The sequence below is a fragment of the Mustelus asterias genome, chromosome 18 (genome assembly GCF_964213995.1).
Source record: "Mustelus asterias chromosome 18, sMusAst1.hap1.1, whole genome shotgun sequence".
Classification (NCBI taxonomy): domain Eukaryota; kingdom Metazoa; phylum Chordata; class Chondrichthyes; order Carcharhiniformes; family Triakidae; genus Mustelus; species Mustelus asterias.
In genome coordinates, this window is record NC_135818.1 from 7,608,426 (window position 1) to 7,635,332 (window position 26,907).

The following is a 26,907-nucleotide window of genomic DNA, read 5'->3' on the forward strand; positions in this document are numbered from 1 at the left end:
AGTGAGCTAATTGTGTTCTGTTGGACAAAGGATGATCCAATGTTGTGGAGAGGGTTGTTTGAAGCCTGACTGTTATCAAGTGATACAACAGCAGTGGCAATATTCAAGAGTCTGCAATCAGTCCGGCCACCGACAATGAATCAAATTAGTGATAGGGAACAAAGAAATACAGACATTGCATGCCCCTGATCTGAGAGCAATCGTAATCAGTTCCTTTCTCTTCAACCAGTCCCTTTTGATGTTTTGCAGATTTGTTTGAGCATAAAGGCACTCATGTTCTTTCTATTCAATCCTGGGATGTGGGTGTTGTCGGGTAGTCTTAACAACTTCCTTAAAACATGCAAAATCCTGTGCATTTGTTAACACTCTGTTCACCGACCCTAATCCGAACGGCGATGCCTGTGGAAGACACCTGCAACCTGGCCAAATGCTGCAAATTGAGCCCGTCCCCGGTTAACACATTCACCGACCCCAACCTGAACGTTGATGCAGGTGGAAGACACGCTGGAACCCGGCCCACGGCTGCAGATTTAGCCCATCCCGACTAACACCTACACCAACCCTAATTTGAAACCTCATCGCTTCTCGGCCTTTTGGCTAAGATCAAGTGTAGTATTGACGTCCTGTACTTGGTTGAAGTCACGAGGTTACACTAAAGTTTCATTTGAAGCAATTTTTAAAAGCGACATCACGGCTTTTTGGCTAAGATGCAAATGAGATCAAGTCTTGGAGGAGGTGCAATGCCTGCTCCAATCAGCTTGGATCATGTAGATCAAGCCCAAGACAGGAAGTGAGAAGCCTGTCTTGTCAGCTTGGATCGGGAATGTCTCACTTGCTGAGACTTTGATTGGATTGACCTGCATATATAAATAAAAAGAAATTTGAAACCTCATGCTAGGGCAAGAGGACAGTATCGACCTTCGTGCCAGGCACATGGTTTTGCTGTTCACCATGAAGGGTGCCTGGAGTGTCAGAACAGTAAGAAGTTTAACAACACCAGGTTAAAGTCCAACAGGTTTATTTGGTAGCAAAAGCCACACAAGCTTTCGGAGCTGCAAGCCCCTTCTTCAGGTGAGTGGGAATTCTGTTCACAAACAGAGCATATAAAGACACAGACTCAATTTACATGAATAATGGTTGGAATGCGAATACTTACAACTAATCAAGTCTTTAAGAAACAAAACAACATGAGTGGAGAGCCTGTCTTGATGCTCTCTCCACTCATGTTGTTTTGTTTCTTAAAGACTTGATTAGTTGTAAGTATTCGCATTCCAACCATTATTCATGTAAATTGAGTCTGTGTCTTTATATGCTCTGTTTGTGAACAGAATTCCCACTCACCTGAAGAAGGGGCTTGCAGCTCCGAAAGCTTGTGTGGCTTTTGCTACCAAATAAACCTGTTGGACTTTAACCTGGTGTTGTTAAACTTCTTACTGTGTTTACCCCAGTCCAACGCCGGCATCTCCACATCGTGTCAGAACAGGTCAACCGTCCTCACAATTATGGTGCAAGGGTGGCACTGCTGCCTCACAGCTCCAGGGACCCGGGTTCAATTCCGGCCTCGGGTGACTGTGTGCGTGGAGTTTGCATGTTCTCCGTGTCTGTGTAGGTCTCCTTTGGGTGCTCTGGTTTCCTCTGTGGGTGGCACAGTGGTCAGCACTGCTGCCTCACAGCGCCATTGACCCAAATGTTTGTAACTCCTTGCGCCACTGGTAAAAACGCTCCTTAATATTAATGCATGCCAAAAAAAAAGTAAAATTCCAAATCTATTTCCACATGATGGGCAGAATTCCCCCATAATTTGTCAGGGTGTCAGGCTCTGATTGATCTCTCCTGAGGCACTGCTGAGTGTTCAGATCAGACCTTCAGCCACTCTGACACAAAATAAATCTGGGTGGGTGGATTACGATGTCAGCCTGGTGGGACAGGGCCTGATAAGAGTCGATAAGCCGGCTCCACAGATATCAGGGCGCCATCACTAAAGGGCGTCCTGATCAGCGCTGAGGTTAAACTCCTTCACCACAGAAGTACCGAGGGCCCCCGCCACCCTCATGGCCAACCACCACCGCTGCAGTATGGCTGACATTCCGACCCCACCCCCCCTGCCGTGCTTGCAAGTTCCGCCCACAACGGCCTTGGCACCCCCCCTCCCCCCCCCCAACTACACATTATGGGTACTCCCTCCCCTCAAATGGGACTCCCCAGAGGGCCTGGCCCCTGGGCACAGGATGACAATCTGTGCCAGAGGGCAGTTCAGGGCACTGTCTGGGTATGTCCCTCTCCCCCCAGGGGGCTATGCACCTTTGCACCCCCTGGGGGTGGGGGGAAGGGTGAGGAGGGGGGGGGGGGGATCCCCTCGACTGATTCCCATCTTTGCATAGTGTGGTGAACCTCTGAATGTTCAGCGAGGGGCGATCACGTGGTGGTGGGAGCTCGGTATTGAGGTTAGAATGTACGTACAGATGAGATTCCCGCGCTCTGCGGGGGCGAACATTGTGATGTCGTTTCCGAGGAATGTGCAAAATCAGGAAATGCCACCTTGCTGACTTGTTTCTCGCCGCGTTTTCTGCTCGCGTTACCGGGGCTGTAAACCGCCCTGACAATACCGTAAAAAGGAAGAAAGGTACTTTAAAAAAAAATGTTGACCATCTTAGCAGAATAAATTTTAATAATGATCAAGGATTTTTATTAATATTTAATATCATTACAGAAAATGTTATGGTACAGTGTTGTTAAATGTCTTTCATTGCTAGGAATTACCACATGATTGCTGGTACACTATTATCTGTACAATATCAACCTTTGTATTACTGTACACTTTTTTTTAAATTGGTAAAAAGGCTGTCAGCACTTAAGGGAGCAATTTCTTTGTTCAAATGAGAGTATTCCAATTCCTGTCCAACTCGGTGGGCAGCTGAGACAGACGGCTGCTGACACGCTTCCCAGTCAATGGCACTGAAAGGGCAAAGTACCAAACCTGTCCATTCCAGCCACTCTGCTGTTGGCACTGAGCACATGAACACAAGATACAAGATAAAGAACAAGCAAAGCTCTTTGTGAAGCAATTATGTTGCGTACTAATAAGGATAATAGCTGTGTTTATCTAAGCTGGTATAAAGTAAGCAGACAGCCTTGCTAGTAGCATAAGTATCTGTATCTGAGGATGAGAGAACACAAGTTTTAGCAGGCACCTACTGCTGTCTATCAAAAGCTACTGCTGTTAGACCTAGCATTAAACACACAAAGCAACTGCAATGAAAGAGAAACTTTGCTCTGGATATGATACAGAATGGATTCAATGCATTTCTTTTTACTGCCTCCCACTTCACTTACTTTATCTGATTTCTTTTTTTTTTGAAATTACTTCAAGATGTCAACAACACTTGTCAATTTTATCCAAATCATTAAAAATTAGCTGTGCCGTTCCATATTACAGGATACAGTCAATTAAATGTAGACATGCACCGACGCTGCTTCCGTGGCAACATCATAGTCTTCCAATCACCATGACGTCTACCACTTCACCCTTATGGAGCTCCACGTACTGCTCTGTCTTTGGAGGTAGCATCAACAGTCCATTGGCACTACGCATACTCATCAGGCGACTGCTCATCTGATTCCCTGGGTGGGGGGGGGTAAGTTATAACAGATAGTTTTAAATTCTTCCTTGGCAGTGTGCAATATCAGGCAGTTTACGCAAGCCACTGAATGAAGACATCACAACTACTGTTGGGATACAAGGCTGCACCTGCATGATTGACGGCATGGTGGCACAGTGGTTAGCACTGCGCCAGGAGCCTGGGTTCGATTCCTGGCCTGGGTCACTATCTGTGTGGAGTCTGCACGTTCTCCATGTACCTGCGTGGGTTTCCTCCGGGTGCTCTGGTTTCCTCCCACAGTCCAAAGATGTGCAGGTTAGGTGGTTTGGACCATGTTAAATTGCCTCTTAGTGTCTCAAGATTTGTGGGTTGGAGTAAATACGTGGACTTACAGGTATATGGCCTGCTGTTGGAGAGTCGGTGCAGACTCGATGAGCTGAATGGCCTCCTTCTGCTCTCTAGGGATTCTATTCTCTCTGTGACTGATTTTTGAGGAGTTGGAATCTTATTTGGTTCTGGTATAGAACACAGCTGAAGCGAGGTGCCACCCGGTAACATGGTAGGGGGGTTGTTGGGGAAGACAACTGGGGTCTACAATCCAATCCTAGCAAAGCTGCCCTTCAACTCTGCCTACTTCTCTCAGTTAAGAGAGGATGCCGTGTAGTTAGGTGTTAATGTTGGGATCATGTGGCAATGGGATGCGTGGTTGTAATTTGTAATCGAGACCAATTGCCACCAATGTATAAAAACCAGTTCACACTGGGTGCAGGGGGAAGTGAGAGGAGTCTTTTCTCTGTAGTCACAGGAATAAACCTGAATTAAGGAAAAGATTGGCACGGCACGGTAGCACAGTGGTTAGCACTGCTGCTTCACAGCTCCAGGGTCCCGGGTTCGATTCCCGGCTCGGGTCACTGTCTGTGTGGAGTTTGCACATTCTCCTTGTGTCTGCGTGGGTTTCCTCCGGGTGCTCCGGTTTCCTCCCACAGTCCAAAGATGTGCGGGTTAGGTTGATTGGCCAGGTTAAAAATTGCCCCTTAGAGTCCTGGGATGCGTAGGTTAGAGGGATTAGTGGGTAAATATGTGGGGGTAGGGCCTGGGTGGGACTGTGGTCGGTGCAGACTCGATGGGCCGAATGGCCTCCTTCTGCACTGTAGGGTTTCTATGATTTGGTTCAGATTCATCCTTTCCTCAAGAAATGACCAGTGACTTTAACATTAGCTCTCACTGAATAGACAGCCTCAGTGACCTCCCTACTCCAACACGGACACCAAATATCGCTGGCTCCAGCCTGAAAGAAGCCAGACACGTAGACCATAGAATCCCTACAGTGCAGGAGGAGGCCATTTGACCCATCGAGTCTGCACCGATAACAATCGCACCACCACCCTATCAACCCCACATATTTATCCCACTAATCCCTCTAACCTACACATCCCAGGACACTAAGGGGCAATTTAGCATGGTCAATGCACCTAACCAAGTTCACTGCCGCAGTCAACTTCACGGCTGCTCATCAATGAGGTATTTGTCCTACTCTGAGGTTGGAGCAAGTGGAAAAGTTTAGTGAGGATATCTTAGGAGAACCCTCAGCAGGCTTCGCCTCTTGGTGACAGCCCTTCTCTGCTCTTTTCACCCTTCCTCTTCCAGCAACTTGTCCTGCTCTATACGACCTCTGTTCATTCTCCAAACCCAATGGGAATGCCTTCTACTGAACTCAAGTCTAAAAACAACTGGATTGTGCAGAAACCTTTTATGTCAGTAAACATTAATATGAACGTGGGGATGAGGAGCAGGAATAGGCCACTAGGCCCCTCAAGCCTTCTCCGTCATTCAGTAAGATCAGAGTTGATCTGACTGTGACCTCACGTTGCTTCACCAGTATCTGTGCCTTGTAGACTTTTGCAATTTTAAATAACGATAGAAAGCAGCAAAGAGGTTGCACAATTGAAACAAAAACCCAAAGAAAATTAAGAAGCAATTTCCTCCAAAATGGCTGGTGTGTGTGGGGTATAACTGAAAATCATTACAATTACTGGATGATTCAAATTAGGCAAAACTCTTTTGGATGCTGTACAAAAATCAATTCCAAATGTTAGATCTTTGTAATGGTGCCTTAGTGGTCTATTTTCTTTGCGTGTACTGCTAGTTCCTCAAATTATAATTCCAAATGATCATTCAGTAATTGCCTCAAGAATCTCACCTGTACTCTGTGCCCAAGGCAATGGTTCCTGATGGTGCCAAGTCAGAATACAGCGATGGTATTCAGGCCGCGGATCGAGCTTCACATCACAGGACAACTGTAGAACAAGGGGGTCAAAATGAAACAATCATTAACACATCAACACAAGGTGGCTGGTCACGTTCAGCTGGAGATTTAATCCAGCCTTTCCCCACCTAAACTGTGTAATTTATGACCCAAGGGTAGCTAATGGAAGATCCTTAAATATCATATTCACTTGATGCATCAGTGTATTTAAATAAAAGTCAGAGGTAGGACATCGACCAGGACAACACACAAAATGATACAATAGATAAAAGAGCACAATTTATTTTAAAAATGCACTACTGTACAAGTTAACAAGTTGCAAGGGGTGGCACGGTGGTTAGCACTGCTGCCTCACAGCGCCTGGAACCCGGGTTCGATTCCCGGCTTGGGTCACTGTCTGTGTGGAGTCTGCATGTTTTTCGTGTCTGTGTGGGTTTTCTCCAGGTGCTCCGGTTTCCTCCCACAGTCCGAAAGACGTGCTGGTTAAGTGCATTGGCCATGCTAAATTCTCCTCAGTGTATCCGAACAGGCGCCGGAGTGTGGCGACCAGGGGATTTTCACAGTAACTTCATTGCAGTGTTAATGTAAGCCTACTTGTGACACTAACAAATAAAAAACTTCAAAAAAACTTAAAGTTAGGGCATTATTCTTAGGTATATATAAGAACTGGTTTCCACCTGTGTCAGGGAAGACAAAGGGAGTCTGTGTCTGTGTTCTCTGGATTTTGTGAATAAACTGATGTTAAGGAAAGACCGTCAAGATTCCTCCTTTGCTCAGGAAATGAGCAGTGGGTTGTAACAAAGTGGCATTGGTAAACCATGATCTGGTCAATTGTAGCCAAGGATGCAAAGAGGGTGAGGAGTGATATTGCACCATAGCTACAGTCAAAGCAAATGATGCCGTGACTATGGTTAGCCTTGGGAAGATGCCCGTGTGTGAGGAAAGGGAATCATTCGTAACGCTGACTAGAATGGGCCAGGAAAAGAATCTCATCTGGACACTGGCCATCACTTTCGGAAGAGGAGAGAGGGTAAAAGATTGAGAATAAATGCATTGAGTTTTGAAATTTTTTTCACTAAGGTTGTAGTATAGTGCATAATGTAATAACATAGCTTAATATATCAGTAACTTTGCATTATGATAATGTATTCTGCATGATGGAGGTTAATGGATGGTTGGGACTAGATCATTAGGATTTTAAGTAAGCAGGAGGTGTTAGGTAAATGCAATTTAAGAAGCATCAGAAGGTTTGTCTAAGAATTATAGTTAGTGTAGAACTAACATGTCTACTTTTTGGCTGTTAGCCTTCTGTTAAGGTGTGATGTTTGTAACTGTGCAATCTTGTACTCAAGTGGCACTAACATTCTAGTGGGAATGGAGTGTTTGTGGTTTAACATTGCCATCAACTGGTGTAGTTGCATAAACGCATGAAGATCACATGGTGATAATCTCAGAATTGAAATGTTTAGAGTAAATGAACTGACATTGTCCATTAAGATGTATAAATTGGGTCAAAATTAGTGCTTCTTTGCATTTTGTGCCAAGAACATGCCTGGATTGGTTGGTAGTTCACAGACTGAGTGGGTATCTCCTACAGGAGTTGTATAGGGGTGTAAGCCTGCTTCTAATTTTGTCTGAAAACCAATAAGTCGAATGATTGCGAGTGTCCGAACCTATGCAGCTGAGATTAATCTACTTGGCTGATAAAACAAAAGGGAAGGTATGTTAGTGTGGGGGAATGGACCGTGGTGAGCTGTGTGGTTAAACAATGTGCCTCAGCACCTGTTGAAGTTTCTATTTCCCACTGCTGTGCTGTGACCTTTTGGAATGAGTTATGGGTGGCATGGTGGCAAATTGGTTAGCATTGCTGCCTCACAGTGCCAGGGACCCGGGTTCGATTCCCAGCTTGGGTCATTGTCTGTTTGCACGTTCTCCCTGTGTCTGCGTGGGTTTCCCCTGGGTGCTCTGGTTTCCTTCCACAGTCCAAAAGATGTGCTGGTTAGGTGCATTGGCCATGCTAAATGCTCTCTCAGTGTACCCGAACAGGCGCCGGAATGTGGCAACTAGGGGATTTTCACAGTAACTTCATTGCAGTGTTAATGTAAAGCCTAACTGTGACACTAATAAAACTAAATTCTAAATTTAATTCACTTTATGAGCAGTTGCGTTGCTGTGAATTGAAGAAAGAAAAGGACTCTTTTTGCAACCAGTGGACAGTTTAAAATGACTTTCATCTTCTGATTTGAAGATGGACTTGACCCCAGGTCCGTCTGTTGGAAAGATCTGCATGTAGCTCACGGCGCCAGCAAGCTTTGGGAAAGATTTTTTCAATATTTTACCAAGTTATAAGGAGGACTTGAGAAACAATTTGACCTACCCTGGCTTTGATGATGGTGGGTCGAGGATCAAGGATGCCTTGCATTTTCCTCAGTGCAGGGATTACAAAGAGATTGCAGGTAACAACTGCTGACACCGGATTTCCTGGAGGGATATCAGACTGGCATGAAACAACAGCACCGGATTACAAATAATTAACTGTGGCATGCAAAGGGAATCATGCCCTGAACCAAGCAGGCAAACTGCTGCAACTCCAAACATCAATTGAAGGCACAGTTGGAGAACTAATCTTCCCCGTTCTTTACTTCCATGTATTTTCTTATGGTTAGCCCATTTTTTTTTGCTGCGATGGCTGATGCTGAAACACTTGCTACAGTGCCATCTGTACCGACTTGTTATTCATGGCAGAGCTTCCATTAGTGTTTGTGTGACAACAGGAGCAAAACATCATTGAGACAAAGCAGCATGGAGCTGTGAAGCTTCCACTCCAGACCGCAGAAGGCAACTCCCCAATTTAATTTTGCTTTTGCCCACGCTGAAATGGGTTGGCTCCGAGCACTTTATCTACTGAACTGGCATTGGCTGAAGCTCAGAGCACGGGCCGAATTGGGAGTTAATTCAAGAGCCCCTGCTTGGATCCAAAGAAAACTTCAATTGGGTTCAAAACTGCCTCCACCATTTCTGTTTTCCTCAACTCAAGTGAGGTAGCAGGACTAACTAAAACAGGAAGGTTGAGTGAATATATTGCACCTGACAACTGCAAGGCAACTACATTACAAGTTTTGCTGTGTTACCGCAGTTGCCTGTTGTGTAACTGGTTGCACAAAGTAGATATATAATTAATACAGCCAGAAGAAATCCTTGGGCATTGCACAAACAATAGAACGTCCAAGATTTCTCTTTCATAAATAATAAAACCAATTGCTGTGAAACCGTCACATTGGGAATGAGCTACAAAGAGTGTTTTTTTTTGCGAATAAAATTGGACTAATTTTGCTTGACATTCAAAATGTCATATAAGCTTCAGCATTACCCACGTTGAAGTTCACAACAGCAAGAGCATTCATTGAACAATACAGGCCTCTATAAGCTAAATATTGCACTAAGCTTTTAACTAGAGGACATGCATACTTCAGAAACTGCTATGTGTCCACAATAGTGTTTTTAACTCTACGAGATTTACATCATCCAGGCTAGAATGGACAATGCTTTTGGTGTAGAACAAAACATTATATCAACACACATTTAATTGTTCAAGCAAATCATGTGAATTAGGAGGAATTACAGACCAATTCATTGAAAGAAAACCAGAATCATCAAACTGAATTTACATGTAGTCACGCTTGAAAGTAAGTCTTAGAATTATTTTATTTTGAGAAATGTCTCCATTCTGAAGAGTTACAACCTGTTAACGTTGACAGTTCCAATTTTATTTGACTAGCGTTGTGCAACGATGAGTTCAGACGAACAGGAATAGGTGGCATTTTGCTGCCCTCTTTGGTTGGTTTTTGAAATATTTTGCAATGCGTCAACATTGAATATTCACTGAAGAGTTCTCATCACACAACAATTGCTTTTCTGTTGTAAAATCATACCTTGTCTCCAGACGGAGCAAGTGAAGGTAGTGAGGATAATAACAAGTGCAGTTGTTCAGTGTTGCCAAGTGACCCACGAACATGAGAACATTGTTTTTTAATTTCATTTTTTGTTGTGATTCCCCGCCCCCCCAGATACTCAACAAATCTTAAATCACCCGCTAATTTCCTCGACTTTAGACTTGCTCTGCTTTCTTCAAAAAATCCTTGCCCTTTTCCTGATCTACTTTCCCCTGGTTCACTGGGCTGGCCCCAAGGGAATCATTTTGATCCCCCACAACAGGTGGGTTGGGTGTGAGCGAGAAGCAAATATTTTCTAATGTTCACAAACCTGATTGCAACCCACTCATTTTTACCGAGATGTGTGGGTTAGAGGAGCCTGCTTGGTTCATAAAATCTTCTAAGGAATTGCGTAATCCATGTTTAATTCTAATTCTGTACTCATTCTTGCTGGATTTCAGGGCATTGGATAATGTGGCAGGTAAAAGGAGGTGAGAATGGTAAGTTCTACATGGTGTCTCTTTACAGCACTGCTTGTGGACCAGGAGGAGCATTCAGGCCCACACCACACACACAATCTCTTTTCTTTTTATTCATTCGTGGCTCATGGGTGTCGCTGGCTGGTCAGCATTTATTGCTCATCCCAAGTTGCCCGAGGGCAGTTGAGAGTCAACCACATTGCTGTGGCTCTGGAGTCACATGTAGGCCACACCAGGTAAGGACAACAGATTTCCTTCCCTCGAGGGCATTAGTGAACCCCATGGCATTTCCCGACAATCGACAATGGTTTCATGGTCATCAGTAGATTCTTAATTCCAGAATTCAAATTCCACCATCTGCCGTGGCGGGATTCGAACCCGGATCCCCAGAACATTAGCTGAGTTTCTGGATTATTAGTCTAGCGATAATACCACAAGGCCATCGCCACCACACCAATCTCCGCTCAACCTCTACAATCTCAGATTTCTTCCAATCTCTTCCTATCTAAATACTCATGTGTGTCCCCCCCCCAATCTTCCCCATACCATAATCACAATTACCCCCACCTCATCGTCACATCCTCCCTCCTCTGTACTCCCTGGCTCTGGCCTTGTGCCACAGGCAAGCTAGACCTTTGCAAACCGGTGTGTCAAAATTTCATGTCCAGAATGCCTCCCCAGGGCTCCCTCCCAGCAAATATTGGGGCTGTCAAATCTCTGCCAATATTGTTTTATAATCAGGCCTCTAAGTGGTGTGGATGGTAATTCGGCCTATTATTAACAGCACTGTGGGTATACCTACACCACATGGACTACAACAGTTCAAGAAGGCAACCCACCAGTACCTTCTCGAGGGCAATTAAGGGTGAACACCAAATACTGGCCTTGCCACTAGCGCTAATGTCCAATCAGAGAATTAAAAAAAGGAACTTTTCCTCCATAACCACTGGAAATGGCTAAGCGTCTAGTTGGGGTCCCTCACTGATGTTATAAGCCAAGATCAGTGCTTCTTCCTCATATGAGCTAATAATCACTGGCTCATCATAATGAAGAGCTGTGTAAAGCTTTTAATTTCACTTAATTCATCTGCAAAACAAAACTTAGCTAAAAGTGAGATTATCTTGTGATTAAATACATTAAAGGGTCATTATGTTTTACAACACCAGGTTAAAGTCTAACAGGTTTATTTGGAATCACAAGCTTTTGGAGTGCTGCTTCTTCATCAGGTGAGTGAGTCACCTGATGAAGGAGCGGCGCTCTGAAAGCTTGTGAGACTTCTTACTGTGCCTACCCCAGTCCAACGCCGGCATCTCCACATCATTATTATGTTTTGTTCATCATGTCTTTGCAACACATGTTTGAAACTTGAGGTGCGGCAATCCTGAACCCTTCACAAAACCGACCCTCGTGTTTGCTTGGAGCGCAAAAAGCAATGCGAATTTGTTTTGAGGCAAAATCGTGCCTCAAAACTCATGATCTACCTTATATTCCAAAAAATACAATCCCTTCTACACTGAAGTTCAAATGTAGGTGTCAGCCACCATCTGTCCAGCCAGAGCTCCAAGCTGTGACCCTGTCCCAGCGAAAGTTTCACAGGCAGCAATGCTTTGTGATGTGCCTTGCAAACTTTAAAAAATTGTTGAGTTTCATTAGCTTGTACGCCTACATAAATGTCATTTTTGTTCCTGTTATAACCTTGTAGAGGGTTTGGTCCCACGGCTGTACTGGAGAAATTGGGCTCTTGCTCATGGTAAGCCACCTCCATCCCATCCACTATCTATACTGAGCCCAGAAGCAAGAGGAAGGACCTAACACCAGGGAAGCATTGGGTTGGATCTTGCTGGAGAGAGGCATCTCTTGGCATACCCAGTTAACTACTTTTTTCTCTGCAACCTTGAGTTTAAAAATGCTTTGTGCTTTGGTTGCTTGGGAGTGCGGGTTAATAAAAGAGCAGCAAGGTCTACGGGACACCCTTAATCTCAGTGAAGAGTGAGACTGGCAGTCTAACCGCCCTAACCAATGAAGTTCAAGGATTGAGAAAGAACCAAAAGATGACAAGTTGAATTAGGTAGAGAAAGAGAAATGGAGAAAGGGAATGACAGATTGGATTGAGAAGGAGAAGGAGGAGGAAAAAAAAGGACAAATAGATGTAAAATTTGACATTCCTAAAATTTTCAAGAACAATTTCCTAAGGAATGAGACTTCACAGTTCATTATCTAGGCCAGAGAGGTTGAGTGGCACTTTCTTAACACTATCACGCAGTAAAAAGGTGCATACGTTGTTATTTACTACACATTGCTTTCAGTGGTGAGGTTAATGCGTAATTAATGTGCAAAATTAACATGTTCTTAAAAAAAGGGGAAGGTTTAGGATGAAATGCTGTTTGTGCAAAACAAATGGTGAAGAACTTAATTGACCAGCGAGTTCTGGAGACTCACCACCACAGTGTATTTCTTAATCCTCCGAACTTGCCGGCTGATTTAAGCCATAATAACTGTGTGGGTTGTTGGAGCACCATTATTTAGTCAGCCAGAACCCAGCCCAATACTTCATCATTGCACAGATGCTGGTCTTGTAAAACACTCATCTTGGGAGAATTTTCAAACATATAGTGTGGCAGCACTCACAGATACTTCACCGAGTTTACCAAGACTATTCTGTCAGTAACGGTGTCCTGGAGGCAAATTGCCATGTCAACCCCAAGATACTGAAGGAACAATTGTTGTGTGAAAGAGGCTAACTTATAGGTTCAGTAGGCTTGTCTGAAAGTATTTGAAAAATGTTAATTACTTTCCATTGGCATCCATCGACTCAAAGCTTTCCATCAACCAAAGTGTTATGATACAATGTCTTGTCCTATGAAGGTTTCAGTCATTTCAGAAATTAGGCCCAATATTTTTTTTCAGAACACCTTCTAGAAGTCACAGCACTTTCACGTTATACATTTTCATTTCTTGCAAAGGTTGGACAGCAGTTTATTTCCACAGGGTAATAAAATACAAATTCAATGATGGGCACGCAGCTCAATTATCAGTCTAGGCTCCTTGTATTTTGAGTTAGTAACGTTACATATTGGAACATATGGGAGAAACTATACAACATCCTGGCCTGACCTGGCAGCAGGGACCAGTGTTTGAAACTCAGAAGTTGTCCTGTCATTCCAATGTCGAACCACTACGTTTCAGATATAAGGGGCCTGGCTGAGTTGTGGATTTTTCCACGTGGATGATTCAAGTTCCAGTTTCCGCTCATTCCAATTTCCAGTCAGGAAAAGAATAATTCCGCTAAATCCCAACTTTTAAAAATAGAAAGGTAAAAATTTGCCATATTTACTCATTCCAAAATCCTCTTTTTGAGTTCCGACACCACAAACACCAATCACCTACACACAGATTAGAAGATGCTCAATTTTGTGGCCTTCCTCTTTGCTGTTTTCCACGGATAGGAACAGGAGTAGGCCATTCAGCCCCTCGAGCCTGTTCCACCGCCATTTAATCATGCCTAATCTGTGGCCTAACTCCACATCCATTTGGCCCAAATCCCTTAATACCTTTGCTTAACAAAAAGAAAATCTTATCCCCAATCTAAACTTCGCAACTGATCGACTGTGAGTTGTTTAGGAAGAGTCAAAGAGTGACTTGCCAAAGTATTTTCCTTCTCTCCCTCTGAAGAAATGTCTGGACTCCACTTAGAGCATCCTACCCCAGGCTGACCGAGATGATCAAGCTTATGCCTGGCAACAACCATCAAACTATTTCCATTTTTTTTGTTAACACGTGCCACGATATATAGAAGGACAGCCAAGGCATATGGAAGGACCAAATTAATTTGCTTGCCAGCCGTAAACTTCTGCTGAAAATGTTTTAGCAAATGACGGTGACCAAATAAAACTCTATTCCCAGAAGACAGATGATGTTTGGAAAGTATTTGCCATTCCGCACAGCAATACATCTATGATACCTTTTCCCCACACTACATTAATCATACGGCAAGACTACTGTAAGAAATTTTACATACAGATTTTAAAAATCTGAAATATGTGCCAAGTTGGCAAAAGACTGTTGGACAATCCTGGGTAATATTTTCACTTAACATGCCGTAACTGGTGTCAGCCCCAGTGGCATTCGCGTATTAATACTCCAGATTGGAGAATGGCTAGAGTCAGGCTTGCAGCTTCATTCTGTGTCCTGGGTGGGTGAATTTAGAGGTTCAGCTACAGCCAAGTTTTAAAAAAATTCCTTCATGGGACATGAGCGTCGCTGGCTGGCCAGCAGTTATTATCCATCCCTAGTTGCCCTTGGAGGACAGTTGAGAGTCAACCACATTGCTGTGGCTCTGGAGTCACATATAGGCCAGACCGGGTAAGGACGGCAGATTTCCTTCCCTAAAGGACATTAGTGAATTAGATGGGGTCTTTCCTGACAATCGACAATGGTTTCTAAATTCCAGATTTAAAAAAAAATTGAATTCAAATTCCACCATCTGTCGTGGCAGGATTCGAACCCAGGTCCCCAGACCATTAGCTCAGTTTCTGGATTGATAGTCTAGCGATAACACCACTAGGCCATCCCCCTCCCAGTAGGAAAGCAGAAGATGGTGGGCCAGACACATTTTCCAAGGGAGGGTTGGAAATTTGAAAGCATTATTATTAAAAGAGAGTTTGCAAACACTCGTGATAATCATCTGGAAGGAATATGAGGAGAAATCCATTATTATGAAAGTGGAATTTGAAATCACTTGCGAGGAAGCCAGAGTTCAAGATGGCTCATGTTATAAGAATCATTTGGGGAGATTTTGAGGGGAGATCCACAGACATTCACTTGGGTTCAGAGTGGAGAGTGTATTTGACGACAGCCAGCCTGTGTGCCTTTCGCACTGACTGGCTCAAAAGCAAAACTGGCAGGAGGCTTGGAGGTACGTTGCATAGCATTAGGCAACCTGGGTGGGACCTCAAAAGAGGAATAAGTGGGAAAGCTAGACTGCGAAAGAGATCTTGGAATACAAAAGTATTTGTGTGAGCACATGAAGTACTGGCTATAATATATACTGAATAGTTTATTTAGTGGTAATTCATTGCCACAAAAAAAAGTTTGTGATACTGTAATACCCATCACATGATGCCATATACCTTCAGATCCTACGTCACCATCAGCCTCAACCGCGCCCGCTGCGTAATTGCAAAAAAAAGTTAAAAACGAATGTTATTTTCAAATAAACTATTCAATATATATTACAATCAATCAACAAATAGCTTGCGGTGACTTTTAAGGCTTCAATTCAAAATCAGGGGGCACTGCTGATACTCTTCAACCTCATTTTTTGTGATTCGCAGCATCAGTTCTGCTCAGCTGAATTGCAGCCTTGTAACTCACTGCCAGCTATCCTGTACACAGAGTACATTAAAATGTCATGATCTTTTTGTCCAACAATTCCAGTGCCAAAGTATTTTTTTACGTCAAATAAAATTTCATGTTAAAATCCAAATTGTAAAGTGTTTGAACTTGTCATTTTCTCACAATTTAGTTGGCAATTTTCTAGAAAAGCCTGAATCGATGCTAAATACTTGACGCTATGTCGCCACTGCACATAGATAATATACTGGACGTTTGGTTGACAATGTTCAAAACAACAACTGGGTTAAGACTGATTTCATTTCCAAGTGAAGGCGGCAAATTGGTGACTTTTTGCTCAACTTTCGAGCACGTCATGAAAGGAGCCGTACTTAAAAGATGAAGTAGAAATCAAAAGGAAAGCCGTCAGTTAGTTTGACAATGGACACTGCATAAAATAACACAACTTGAAGAATGGCGAGTCGTTATAATGACATGACACAATTATGCTTTCATGACACCAATCATGTGATATGAATTAAGCGGCGCATTTGTTAACCGGTGAAATCAAAGCAGGTGGGTCATCAAGGATGGACACAATGAGTTTGTATTATGTTATCCATGTTCTATATTGCTAAGTAGAAATGAGATCATTTTGGGGAAGGGTTGCGCCATTTCACTACAGGTCCCATTAGCTGGTACTGAACCAAAACACCAGCACAGTGTAGGAATCTCAAGCACATAATCATGAACCAACTGCCAACAAAACAGAATTTCAAGTAACAACTCAGATTGCCCTATACTCTAAACAAAGAGATATGAAACCACAGCCTTAAAATAAGATTACAATTCATTTCAACAAGTATTACCGAGTACACAGATTAACAGGGCTCTGGACTCCTGAAGCTGTTACACGGAAAAGAGTAAGTCATACTTCCGATTGAACTGAACATATAATCTCTACAAAGAGTAACAGCCTTTGAGATGAATCAACTGTCCAAAACTGATCTGTGGAATTGGAACCCCCATACGGCTGCAAATAGTACACAAAACTGTGGACCATTTTATACTGAGTATCATTAACATGTCTTACCTTAGACATAACAACTAACAGTACATTTTAAATTGGTCACAATTCTAAGTTACGTGATATTCTGCCAAGAGATTAGCCGGTCTGTTACCTGGCAGTGCAAAGATGATCTTTCTGATGCCATCGATATCCAAAGTTGCAAAAGTTGTTGGGAGACTGTGGAGGGAAGTATGGGTGTTTTAATGTCTAGATTCGACTTGAAAGCCACACAAATGGCTCATTAAAAATATTTTTTATTACTTCTGAATCTCAAGTGTTTGAAATAAACTGCAATTCCACTAAACATAGGAACAGGATAGGCTATTCTGCCCTTCAGTGTGTTTTGCCATCAAATTATTAGTTTCTGGCTGATCTGTATCTTAATCCTTTTTTCATGCACAATGTTACGATCCTGTTCAGAATGGTTGATGTTTGAAGAAGAAATCTGAACATCCAGTAATTAACTTGCAGAAATATGCCTCAAGAAGTCACATTTTTAAACAAAAACAAACTTTATTGCATAGACAAGCAAAAATTAAACAGGGCAATTGCTACTAACAATACTATTCCATAAAGACTTATCAATACTTCCATGGCAACGTGGTATGTCTTGGGATGGCTCAATCAGAAATGCAAACAACTTATTTTACCTTCAACACAACTCCTTCATTCTGTACCCCATAGAATTAATTTATATTTCTAATGGATGTAATTGCCTTTCCTCCAGACTCCCAGCGTCCATTACAATTTTAGAGATGAATCATGTCTGGTTCACGTTTTTCGCTATCAACACCGATCTTGCAAACACAGGATACCTTTTCTGTGCAATAAACTCTGACTTATTTGAGTCGCATTCATACCAGAGTTATTTTTACCAGGTTCTCAACCAGATGCCACCAGTCTCTACATTTAAAAGCTTTTGTCTCCTTCCTGAAACTAAAAGCTATATTCTAAAACATATGAATTAGATATTCACAACAATAAGCAGGGAGTGGAGACTCCATGCATTCAAGGTCTGTTGAAGAAATACTGATTTTTTTTGTATTAATAATTTTTTGTGAACACCTGGGATGGGAATTCAATGAATGTAAGTGATGAGAATTCTCATTTTGTTATCCCACATTGCTATAATTCTGCAGCCTGAGGGAGGAAAGGAATTTTCTCTTAAGCCTCTTGTCGGGAGATTGAATTAACAAGTGGTCCATTGCGACTCAAACTGATTTTTTCCGACCTCCTTACACATGACTAGCTAATGGAAAAAAACAAGATTGGAACAGAAAAATAGAAGCAAAATAACCAGTTAATTTACACCTATCTAAAATGTTGAGTGGTTTGCAACTCTCCATTTATAATTCACTTGGAAATTCCCATGTCAATTTCTCTCAATTGCAAAATCCACTGTAAACATCTCAGCAGGTCTGACAGCGTCTCTGAAGCGTGAATTGAGCCAACGTTTCGAGTCTGGATGACCCTTTGGGTCCCCGAGTCTCAGATAATTTCCTTCCAACCCCTGGCATCTGTTCACAGACTCAACTAGCCTTCCATAGCTGACACCAGGCCTTCTCATCTCAATATTGACTCCAGAACAGTGCTGTGTGACAATCCGATATATCCGAATAGAGTACTTAACTGTATGTCAATCAAGCATGACATAAAATTGTAGATTTTTTCTAGATACTGTGACAACACCTGCACAATAAAATGAAACCAGGATTGCAGCTTTTCTGAGGATCAACTTATTGTGGAGATCACCGTTAATTTCCATTCACTTTTAGATTTTCAGAACCATGTAGTCTCGTAAGCAAAGATACATGGTGAGCTGTTAACTCTCATGATCTGGAGTATTCATTGAATCCCTACAGTGCAGAAGCAGGCCATTCGGCCCATCAAGTCTGCACCAATCACAATTCCACCCAGACCCTATCTCCGTAACCCCACATATTTACCCTGCTAATCCCCTGTCACTAGAGTCAATTAAGCATGGCCAATCCACCGAACCAGCACATCTTTGGACTGTTGGAGGAAATTGGGAGCACCCGGAGGAAACCCACGCAGACACGGGGAGAACGTGCAAACTCCACAGACAGTGACCCGAGGCCGGAATTGAACCTGGGTCCCTGGCGCTGTGAGGCAGCAGTGCTAACCACTGTGTCGCCCACTGAGTGGTGATGTTATATGACATTCATTACAATAAAGTCACGTCCCTCTTTATTTGTTAATTATCTTTCTGGGACAAATAAACTAATCTGTCACTTGTAAGATCAGAAGCTGATTTAACTTTAGGTCAATGGGATTAATGACTGGTGGGTGTAAATGCCTTGTGTGGAATTAATTTTGCGATCCTAATCCAGTTCCTGGTTGACTCATGTCTGGAGCGTCAAATTGCAATTTGGAAATTAAAATTGACCAAGATAGAGCTGAGGTAGATTGGAGGGAAATTCCGTTTGGCCAATTCAGTTCTTTATTGAAGAGCCCTTGATGCTGACAGCAGGTGTCAAAAGCAGGTGGAGTCGATAGGGAGACACTGTTTCTCCTGGCAGGAGGGCTGGTACTCAGAGGGCAAAGATTTAAGGCAATTGGTATGAGAATCGAGGAATGAATCAGGGGTGGCACAGTGGTTAGCACTGCTGTCTCACAGCGCCAGGGACCCGGGTTCAATTCCGGCTCTTGCCACTGTCTGCGTGGAGTTTGCACGTTCACCCCACGTGTCCCCGTGGGTTTCCTCCCACAGTCCAAAGATGTGTAGGTTAGGCTGATTGGCCATGCTAAATTGCCCATTAGTGTCAGGGGGACCAGGAGGGTAAATATGTGGGGTTATGGGGATGGGGCCGGGTGGCATTGTTGTCGGAGCAGGCTCGATGGGCCAAATGGCCTCCTTCTGTACTTTAGATTCTATGATAACAATGTGGAGGAGTGGGTTGAGAGAAATAGGTAAACTCCTTATTTCTCTGTGATCTGGAATGTGTTGCCATGGAAGCAGATTCCATACTAACTTATAAAGGCGAATAGACTTGAAGGAGCTATGGGGAAAAAAATCAGGGGAGTGGGATCAATTGAATCGTTGTGTGTGTGTGATGGAGAGCTTTCTAGCATTCGGACTGAATTTTCCTTGCTGTTATATCGCAACTGTGAATTATTTATACTTTGAGGATAATCTTCAAAATCTTCCATACTGTTAGACATGTCAGTAAGATCACCTTCCAGATACCACCCCAAAGCCTCACCATCATCTACAAGGTACAATGTAGATGGGAATGGGATTCACTGACCTGGATGAGTGCAGCTCCAACAACACTTGTTTGACACCATCCAGGACAAAGCTATCTATTTGATTGGCATCCCATCCACCACAGCTTCACTCTCTCCACCAGTGGCTGCAGTACGTGTACCATCTACAAGGTGCATTGATGCAGCCAGCCAAAGCCCTGGTGACAGCACCTGTGAGCTGTGCCACTTGTAATGGCTTATAATGATTCTATGAAGTCGAAAGCCATTGATTCCACAACTGACCAACCAACCACCTACAGATTGAGCATCTTGGCTACTCATGATGAGCTGCTATGTTGATATCAACCAAGCATGTTTGGAAGTCACAGGTCAAGTGAAGACAATTATTTTAAGCAGACAATTTAAAAAGTCCAGAAGTCATGGCCTTGGAGAGGGTCCAGAGGTGGTTCACAAGAATGATCCTGACGTATGAGGAGCATTTGAGCACTCTGGGTCAGTCCACAATGGAGTTTAGAAGGATGAGGGGCGGTCTCATTGAAACTTACAGAATATTGAAAGGCCTGGATAGAGTGGACGTGGAAAAGATGTTCTCATCAGTAGGAGAGACGAGGATCCGAGGGCACAGCCTCAGAATAAAGGGACCACCCTTTAGAACCGAGATGAGGAGGAGTTTCTGCAGCCAGAGGGTGGTGAATCTGTGGAATTCATTGCCACAGAGGTATGTGGAGGCCGGGTCATTGAGTGTAATGAAGACAGAGATAGATAGGTTCCTGATTGGTAAGGGGATCAAAGGTTATGGGGAAAAGGCAGGAGAATGGGGTTGAAAAACATATCAGCCATGATCGAATGGCGGAGCAGACTCGATGGGCTGAATGGCCTAATCTACTCCTACATCTTATGGTCTTTTGGACATTTACCAGCAGTGATGGGGCAGGACAGTGCATCTTACTGGAAGCGAGTATGAAACACAGAACGAGTGGGAATGAAGTAAGAGACCGTAATCCAGGGGCTGGATCAGTTGCCAACACAAATCTTGTTTTGAAAGAAAAACCTTTCCACCCCTAATTAAACACAAAAATGCAGGAGGAAGCCTGAGAATAAAAGCAGCAACGAGGAGGAGAAAGGGATCTGGAATGTGGGAAGCTCATACTCGCATAATGAAGAGTTTGGGCTGTTATTAATAAAGTGCATTTTGTGGGAATCAGCTGTAATGATGAGATTAGTTTCACCACATTAATCAAAATGAGCTTCAAGGTCTTCAGCCATACTCCACAATTGCATAAAATATTTATCGTGTGCGACCCAGGCATTGGAATTCTCTCCGAGTAAACAGCTGAGCCCCACTGTGTTCATGGCATTAAAATAAACAATTTGTTTGGGATAAGCAACTTCTCTGCATACAGATTTTGGAACAATCTCTCAGAGACAAAGAGAGAGAAAATTGTTGCAAAACAACGTGAATCTTTGATAAAGGCCATCCCCCTGTGTAAAGTTTAGCACATATCCTGCTTCTCATAGTTAAACAAAGGATGCAAAACATTGAGCTTTAGCTCAGTACAATGTGCTTTGTTACAATCTCAGCAGTGCTGCGAGAGGGAGGAAGTTCCAGGACTTTGATCCAATGGTTCTGAAGGGACGGTGATATATTTCCAAGGCAGGATGGTGGGCGGCTTGGAGGAAAACGTGCAGGTGGTGGTGTCCCCATGCATCTTGCTGCCTTTGTCCTTCCAGGAATTAGAGGCTGCGGCTTTAGAAGGTGCTGTTAAAAGAGCCTCAACAAGTTGCTCCCGTGCGCCTTGCACTGGCAGAGGATACACACTGCTGCCACATGCTGTCATATGAGGAATGGTTGAGGACTCTGGGTCTGTACTTGTTGGAGTTTAGAAGGATGAGGGGGGATCTTATTGAAACTTACAGGATACTGCGAGGCCTGGATAGAGTGGACGTGGAGAGGATGTTTCCACTAGTAGGAAAAACTAGAACCAGGGGGCACAACCTCAGGCTGAAGGGACGATCCTTTAAAACAGAGATGAGGAGGAATTTCTTCAGCCAAAGAGTGGTGAATCTGTGAAACTCTTTGCCGCAGAAGGCTGTGGAGGCCGGGTCATTGAGTGTCTTTAAGACAGTGATAGATTGGTTCTTGATTAATAAGGGGATATGGAGAAAAGGCAGGAGAATGGGGATGAGAAAAATATCAGCCATGATTGAATGGCGGAGCAGACTCGATGGGCCGAGTGGCCTAATTCTGCTCCTATCTCTTATGGTCTTATGGATTGCTTCCTTTAGCAACTGGGAGATTGATACCAACTCCAGGAGGGTTGGGAATCCTAATCAAATGGCAATACTCATCCACAATTAAGTTGTGATCCAAAGTCCTAACATTATGTGACATGATATGCTGAGTACATCAAAGCACCATGGCAACTGGCCACCTCTACATTTAGCTGAAAGCTCTGCAGCTTATTCTCTCAACTACTGCCTGGCGAAGAAACCATTTTGTACAGAAAGAGACAGGGACTTCTTCGGTGATAAGGTCACTGAGCTGAGAAATACAATTAACCTCCCGGTACCATAGCTAAAATGGCACGGCGGCACAGTGGTTAGCACTGCTGCCTCACAGCACCAGGGACCCGGGTTCGATTCTTGGCTTGGGTCACTGTCTGTGTGGAATTTGTACGTTCTCCCTGTGTCTGCATGGGTTTCCTCCGGGTGCTCCGGTTTCCTCCCACAGTCCAAAGATGTGTGGGTTAGGTTGATTGGCCAAGCTAAATTGACCCTAGTGTCAGGGGGATTAGCAGGGTAAATACGTAGGGTTATGGGGATAGGGCCCAGGTGTGATTGTGGTCGGTACAGACTTGATGGGCCTAATGGCCTCCTTCTGCATTGTAGAGATTCTATGATTCTATGATAACATTGTTCCATAACACCATCCTTTCACCTCTCTTTCCTCCCACAGTTCCAAAGACGTGCTGGCTAGGGTGCATTGGCTGTACTAAATTCTCCCTCAGTGTACCCAAACAGGCCCCGGAATGTGGCGATTGGGGGATTTTTCTATTTTCATTTTCTATCTCTCAATACAATGGAAAATCATTCTCAACAGTAATCTGCAAATCAAGCTTGTAAATAATATTTCACAAGTTAATTGCCAAACTTACAGGTTTTTGTTGGAATTTTCACTTCTGGTCCATTGTCGTGCTGGGTGCCATTTTCCTCAATGAGTGGAAATCAATCTGCTGATACTTGGACTATGATCAGGCTAGAGATCTTCTTTGATATCTTAAACGTCAATGTTACATTCTACTATAAAGTTATTACATTTGTGTGTTTTACTGACACTTACCCAGGTTTCATGAAGACTCTGCCGAAGTGGATCTGAGCATGGAGATCAATGTCCAATACCTGCTTCAGGTAATCCTATCAGAGAGCAAGAGTAATCATACTTGTAAAAGCTAGCATCTTATTTGGTTGACACCATGTTGAAGTGAATACAACCATCATTGCATAACGGCACTTTACTCCATATCCATTACACCACCGCATTTCACATTATGGAGAAAGTACCCACGGTGTGGTCTCCATGATAAACACAGGGATTGCCGCTTTTCAGAGTTTATAGTATCACTTGTTAAAATGGAGGCTGTCCTGAATAACGGCTACAAAATCACGCAAACCAGCCTCCCATCCATTGACTCTGTCTACACTTCCCGGTGCCTGGGAAAAGCAGCCAGCATAATCAAGGACCCCCACGCACCCACGGCATACTCTCTTCCACCTTCTCCCATCAGGAAAAGGATACAAAAATCTGAGGTCACGTACCAACCGACTCAAGAACAGCTTCTTCCCTGCTGCCATCAGATTTTTGAATGGACCTATCTTGCACTAAGTTGATCTTTTTCTACACCCTAGCTATGACTCTAACACTACATTCTACACTCTCTCCTTTCCTTCTCTATGTACGGTATGCTTTGCTTGTATAGCACACAAGAAACAAGACTTTTCACTGTATCCCAATACATGTGACAATAATAAATCAAATCAAAGAGAGGAGATGGACATCATTATTACAAACAATATTCCATTATCTACCACTGAACATATGAATTTGGAGCTGGAGTAGGAATAGGTCCCTTGAGCCTGCTCCGTCATTCGATAAGATCATGGCAGATCTGATTGTGGCCCTAGTGGCCTCAACACCACTATCCTTCCTACTCTCAAAAGTCCTTTGACTCCCTCGTTAGTCAAGATGCATCTACCCTTGACTTAAAAATATTCAATGCCCCTGCCTCCACTGGTCTCTGGGGAAGAGAGTTCCACAGACTCACAACCCTCTGAAAACAAAACTCTGAGAACAAAACTTCACCTCATGGCCTGCATGGTGGTTAGCACTCCTGCCTCACAGCTCCAGGGACCTGGGTTTGATTCCAACCTTGGGTGACTGTCTATGTGGAGTTTGCACGTTCTTCCTGTATCTGTGTAGGTCTCCTCAGGTTGCTCTGGTTTCCTCCCAATGTCCAAAGATGTGCGGGTTAGACGGATTGACCATGCTAAATTGCCCCTTAGTGTCCCAGGATGTGTAAATTAGAGGGATTAGCGGGGTAAATACCTGGGTTACGGGGATAAGGCCTGGGTAAGATTCTCTGTCAGAGAATTAGTACAGACTTGATGGGCCAAATGACCTCCTTCTGCACTGTAGGGATTCTATGATTCTATCTCTGTCTTAAATGGAGATCTCCTATTTTTAAACTGTATCCCCTAGTTCTAGTTGCTCCCACAAGTGGAAACATCCTTCCAGCATCCCTCAAGATCTTACATGTTTCAATAACATCAACTCTCAATCTTCTAACTACAATGGATAAAGACTTAACCCGCCCAACTTTTCCTTGTAAAATAACCCCTTCCCCCATTTCGGGAATCAGTCTGTTGTTACAATATCAGCTGATGTTAATATTGGACAAGTCAGATCCCAGAGTGAAAACTGGCTTGATAGATCCTAGCTTTTTTTTAAAGGAAACGTGGAGGAAAGTTACTGAACAAATTCACAGGAGTCTGACGATGAACTTTTCACATGAAGAATAAAAGATTTATTAAAACAAGAAAAATGAACAATATTACATCAGGCAAAAAGTTTAGAAAGATCTCAATGCAAACACAAGATGATTCAGTTTCCTAATATTAATTTACCCAGCAATATCTTTACAGACACATAAACCAGTGAAGACTTACCACGAGCTTGAAACAAAGTACCTTTGCTTGGGACTGACATTCACTGGATGCTTCTCACCAAACTTGTATCTCTCCCAGAGACATCCAAAAGCTGGGGACCCTGCTGGAATATTACCCGGCCTGACTCAGGAAGGTTGGACAAGACAAGCGCTTTAAAATATTAGCGCAGGTAAGTGAGCACAGAGTGGCAATTCGTTGCTGATTGCCACTCCGAGGAAACTAAGGCCAATGTTTGGAGTCCAATATGGTAAAGTATTTTTGGCTGAATGGCTGGATGTGAATTTGACAATTTGAGTCTGTTATGGATACTGTCATGTGTTGGCACAGTAAGAAGTCTCACAACACCAGTTTAAAGTCCAACAGGTTTATTTGGTAGCACGAGCTTTTGGAGCGCTGCTCCTTCATCAGGTGAGTCCCTCACTCACCTGATGAAGGGGCAGCACCCCAAAAGCTCGTGCTACCAAATAAACCTGTTGGACTTTGGACTTTAACCTGGTGTTGTGAGACTTCTTACTGTGACCCCCCAGTCCAATGCCGGCATCTCCACATCATGTCATGGGTTGGGGGATACGAATTACTGCCTTCGGCAGTTTGATCAACTTACTTTCATTGGGATTGCCTCAAACACACACAAATACAATAACAGGATGCAGATTATAGCACAAAGAGTCCCTTGTGACCATGGGCAGGTATTTTTTCAATCTCTCTGCATGCAGAGGGAGATTATACAAGGTGACGCAGGGCTGGATTAAAATAATGAACCTACCCCATACCCCAGTAAAATGAGCAACAGTCGAGATCAGATTCAATTAATTTAACTGATACAGCTCATAACTGTGTAATAACATGTAATAACATGAAAACATAAACGCTTCACTAACTTATTTTGGTGGGCTTGTCTTGCTTGATGTAAATCTATAAATCGTTCTTTGTATTTAAAAGAAGGTTTGGAGATGTTTAAAACTATGAGGGGGCTGGACAGAGTAGATAGGAAGAAACTATTTCCGCTTGTGAAACGATCAAGAATGAGGGGGCACAGATTTAAAGTGATTTGCAAAAGAATCAACTGTGATGTGAGCAAAAAGCTTTTTCACCCAGCGAGTGGTTTGGGTCTGGAATGCGCTGCCTGGCAGTGTGGTGGAGGCAGGTTCAATCGAACCATTCAAGAGGGCATTAGATGATCACTTGATTTGAAACAATGTGCAGGGAAAAGGCAGGAAAATGGCACTAAGCCATGATGCTCCTTTGGTGAGCTGGTGCAGACAGAATGGGCCAAATGGCCTCTTTCTGCACCGTAACAATTCTGTGTTTTTGCCGATTTTGGTGTCTTCTAGACTTAGCTGCAGATTTTCTTGTGAAATCTAAACTGACTTTTTAGTTGTCTGACCCTGTTTCATATCTGATTTTTAAAGTCTGAAGTAGATCAAAAGATGACCGATACTGTGAGCTGATTATGGAGATAAATCACCAATTAGCTTATTATTTAAGTCTACAGGATATGGCATCGTAACCCGCTTGAGCATTTAGATTATTTACCATCTCATTTTTCATACTTGCTGTAATACAGGGTGGGTAGAATTTTAAGGATGATGAGTCCCAGACGAAAAGATTTACCACGTATGGAGGGCATTACCTTAGTTAGGCCGCACTTGGAATATAGTGTTCAATTCTGGTCGCCACACTACCAGAAGGATGTGGAGGCTTTGGAGAGGGTAGAGAAAAGATTTACCAGGATGTTGCCTGGTATGGAGGGCATTAGCTATGAGGAGAGGTTGGAGAA

The 26,907-nt window shown here is 43.3% G+C and overlaps 1 protein-coding gene and 1 non-coding gene across 12 annotated transcripts in view; one reads left to right on the plus strand and one right to left on the minus strand.

Moving 5' to 3' along the window:
• Positions 1-577: 577 nt before the first annotated feature.
• LOC144507420 (U2 spliceosomal RNA) lies at positions 578-767 on the plus strand. Its single transcript, XR_013500101.1, has one exon. It is a non-coding gene; the product is annotated as a U2 spliceosomal RNA (small nuclear RNA).
• A 1,892-nt stretch (positions 768-2,659) lies between these two features.
• LOC144506949 (gephyrin) overlaps positions 2,660-26,907 on the minus strand; it is a 489,936-nt gene continuing 465,688 nt past the window's right edge. For 6 of the 11 annotated variants that reach the window (XM_078233371.1, XM_078233368.1, XM_078233369.1 and 3 more), the window contains 6 exons: positions 23,245-23,318; positions 16,789-16,853; positions 15,406-15,444; positions 8,243-8,346; positions 5,800-5,896; positions 2,660-3,621 (listed from right to left, as the gene is read on the minus strand). In XM_078233371.1, the coding sequence (XP_078089497.1) occupies positions 3,488-3,621; positions 5,800-5,896; positions 8,243-8,346; positions 15,406-15,444; positions 16,789-16,853; positions 23,245-23,318 (513 nt within the window). In that variant the 3' untranslated portion in view covers positions 2,660-3,487. The remainder of the gene's footprint in view (positions 3,622-5,799; positions 5,897-8,242; positions 8,347-15,405; positions 15,445-16,788; positions 16,854-23,244; positions 23,319-26,907) is intronic. The other 5 variants (XM_078233376.1, XM_078233373.1, XM_078233374.1 and 2 more) reach the window with 1 other exon arrangement.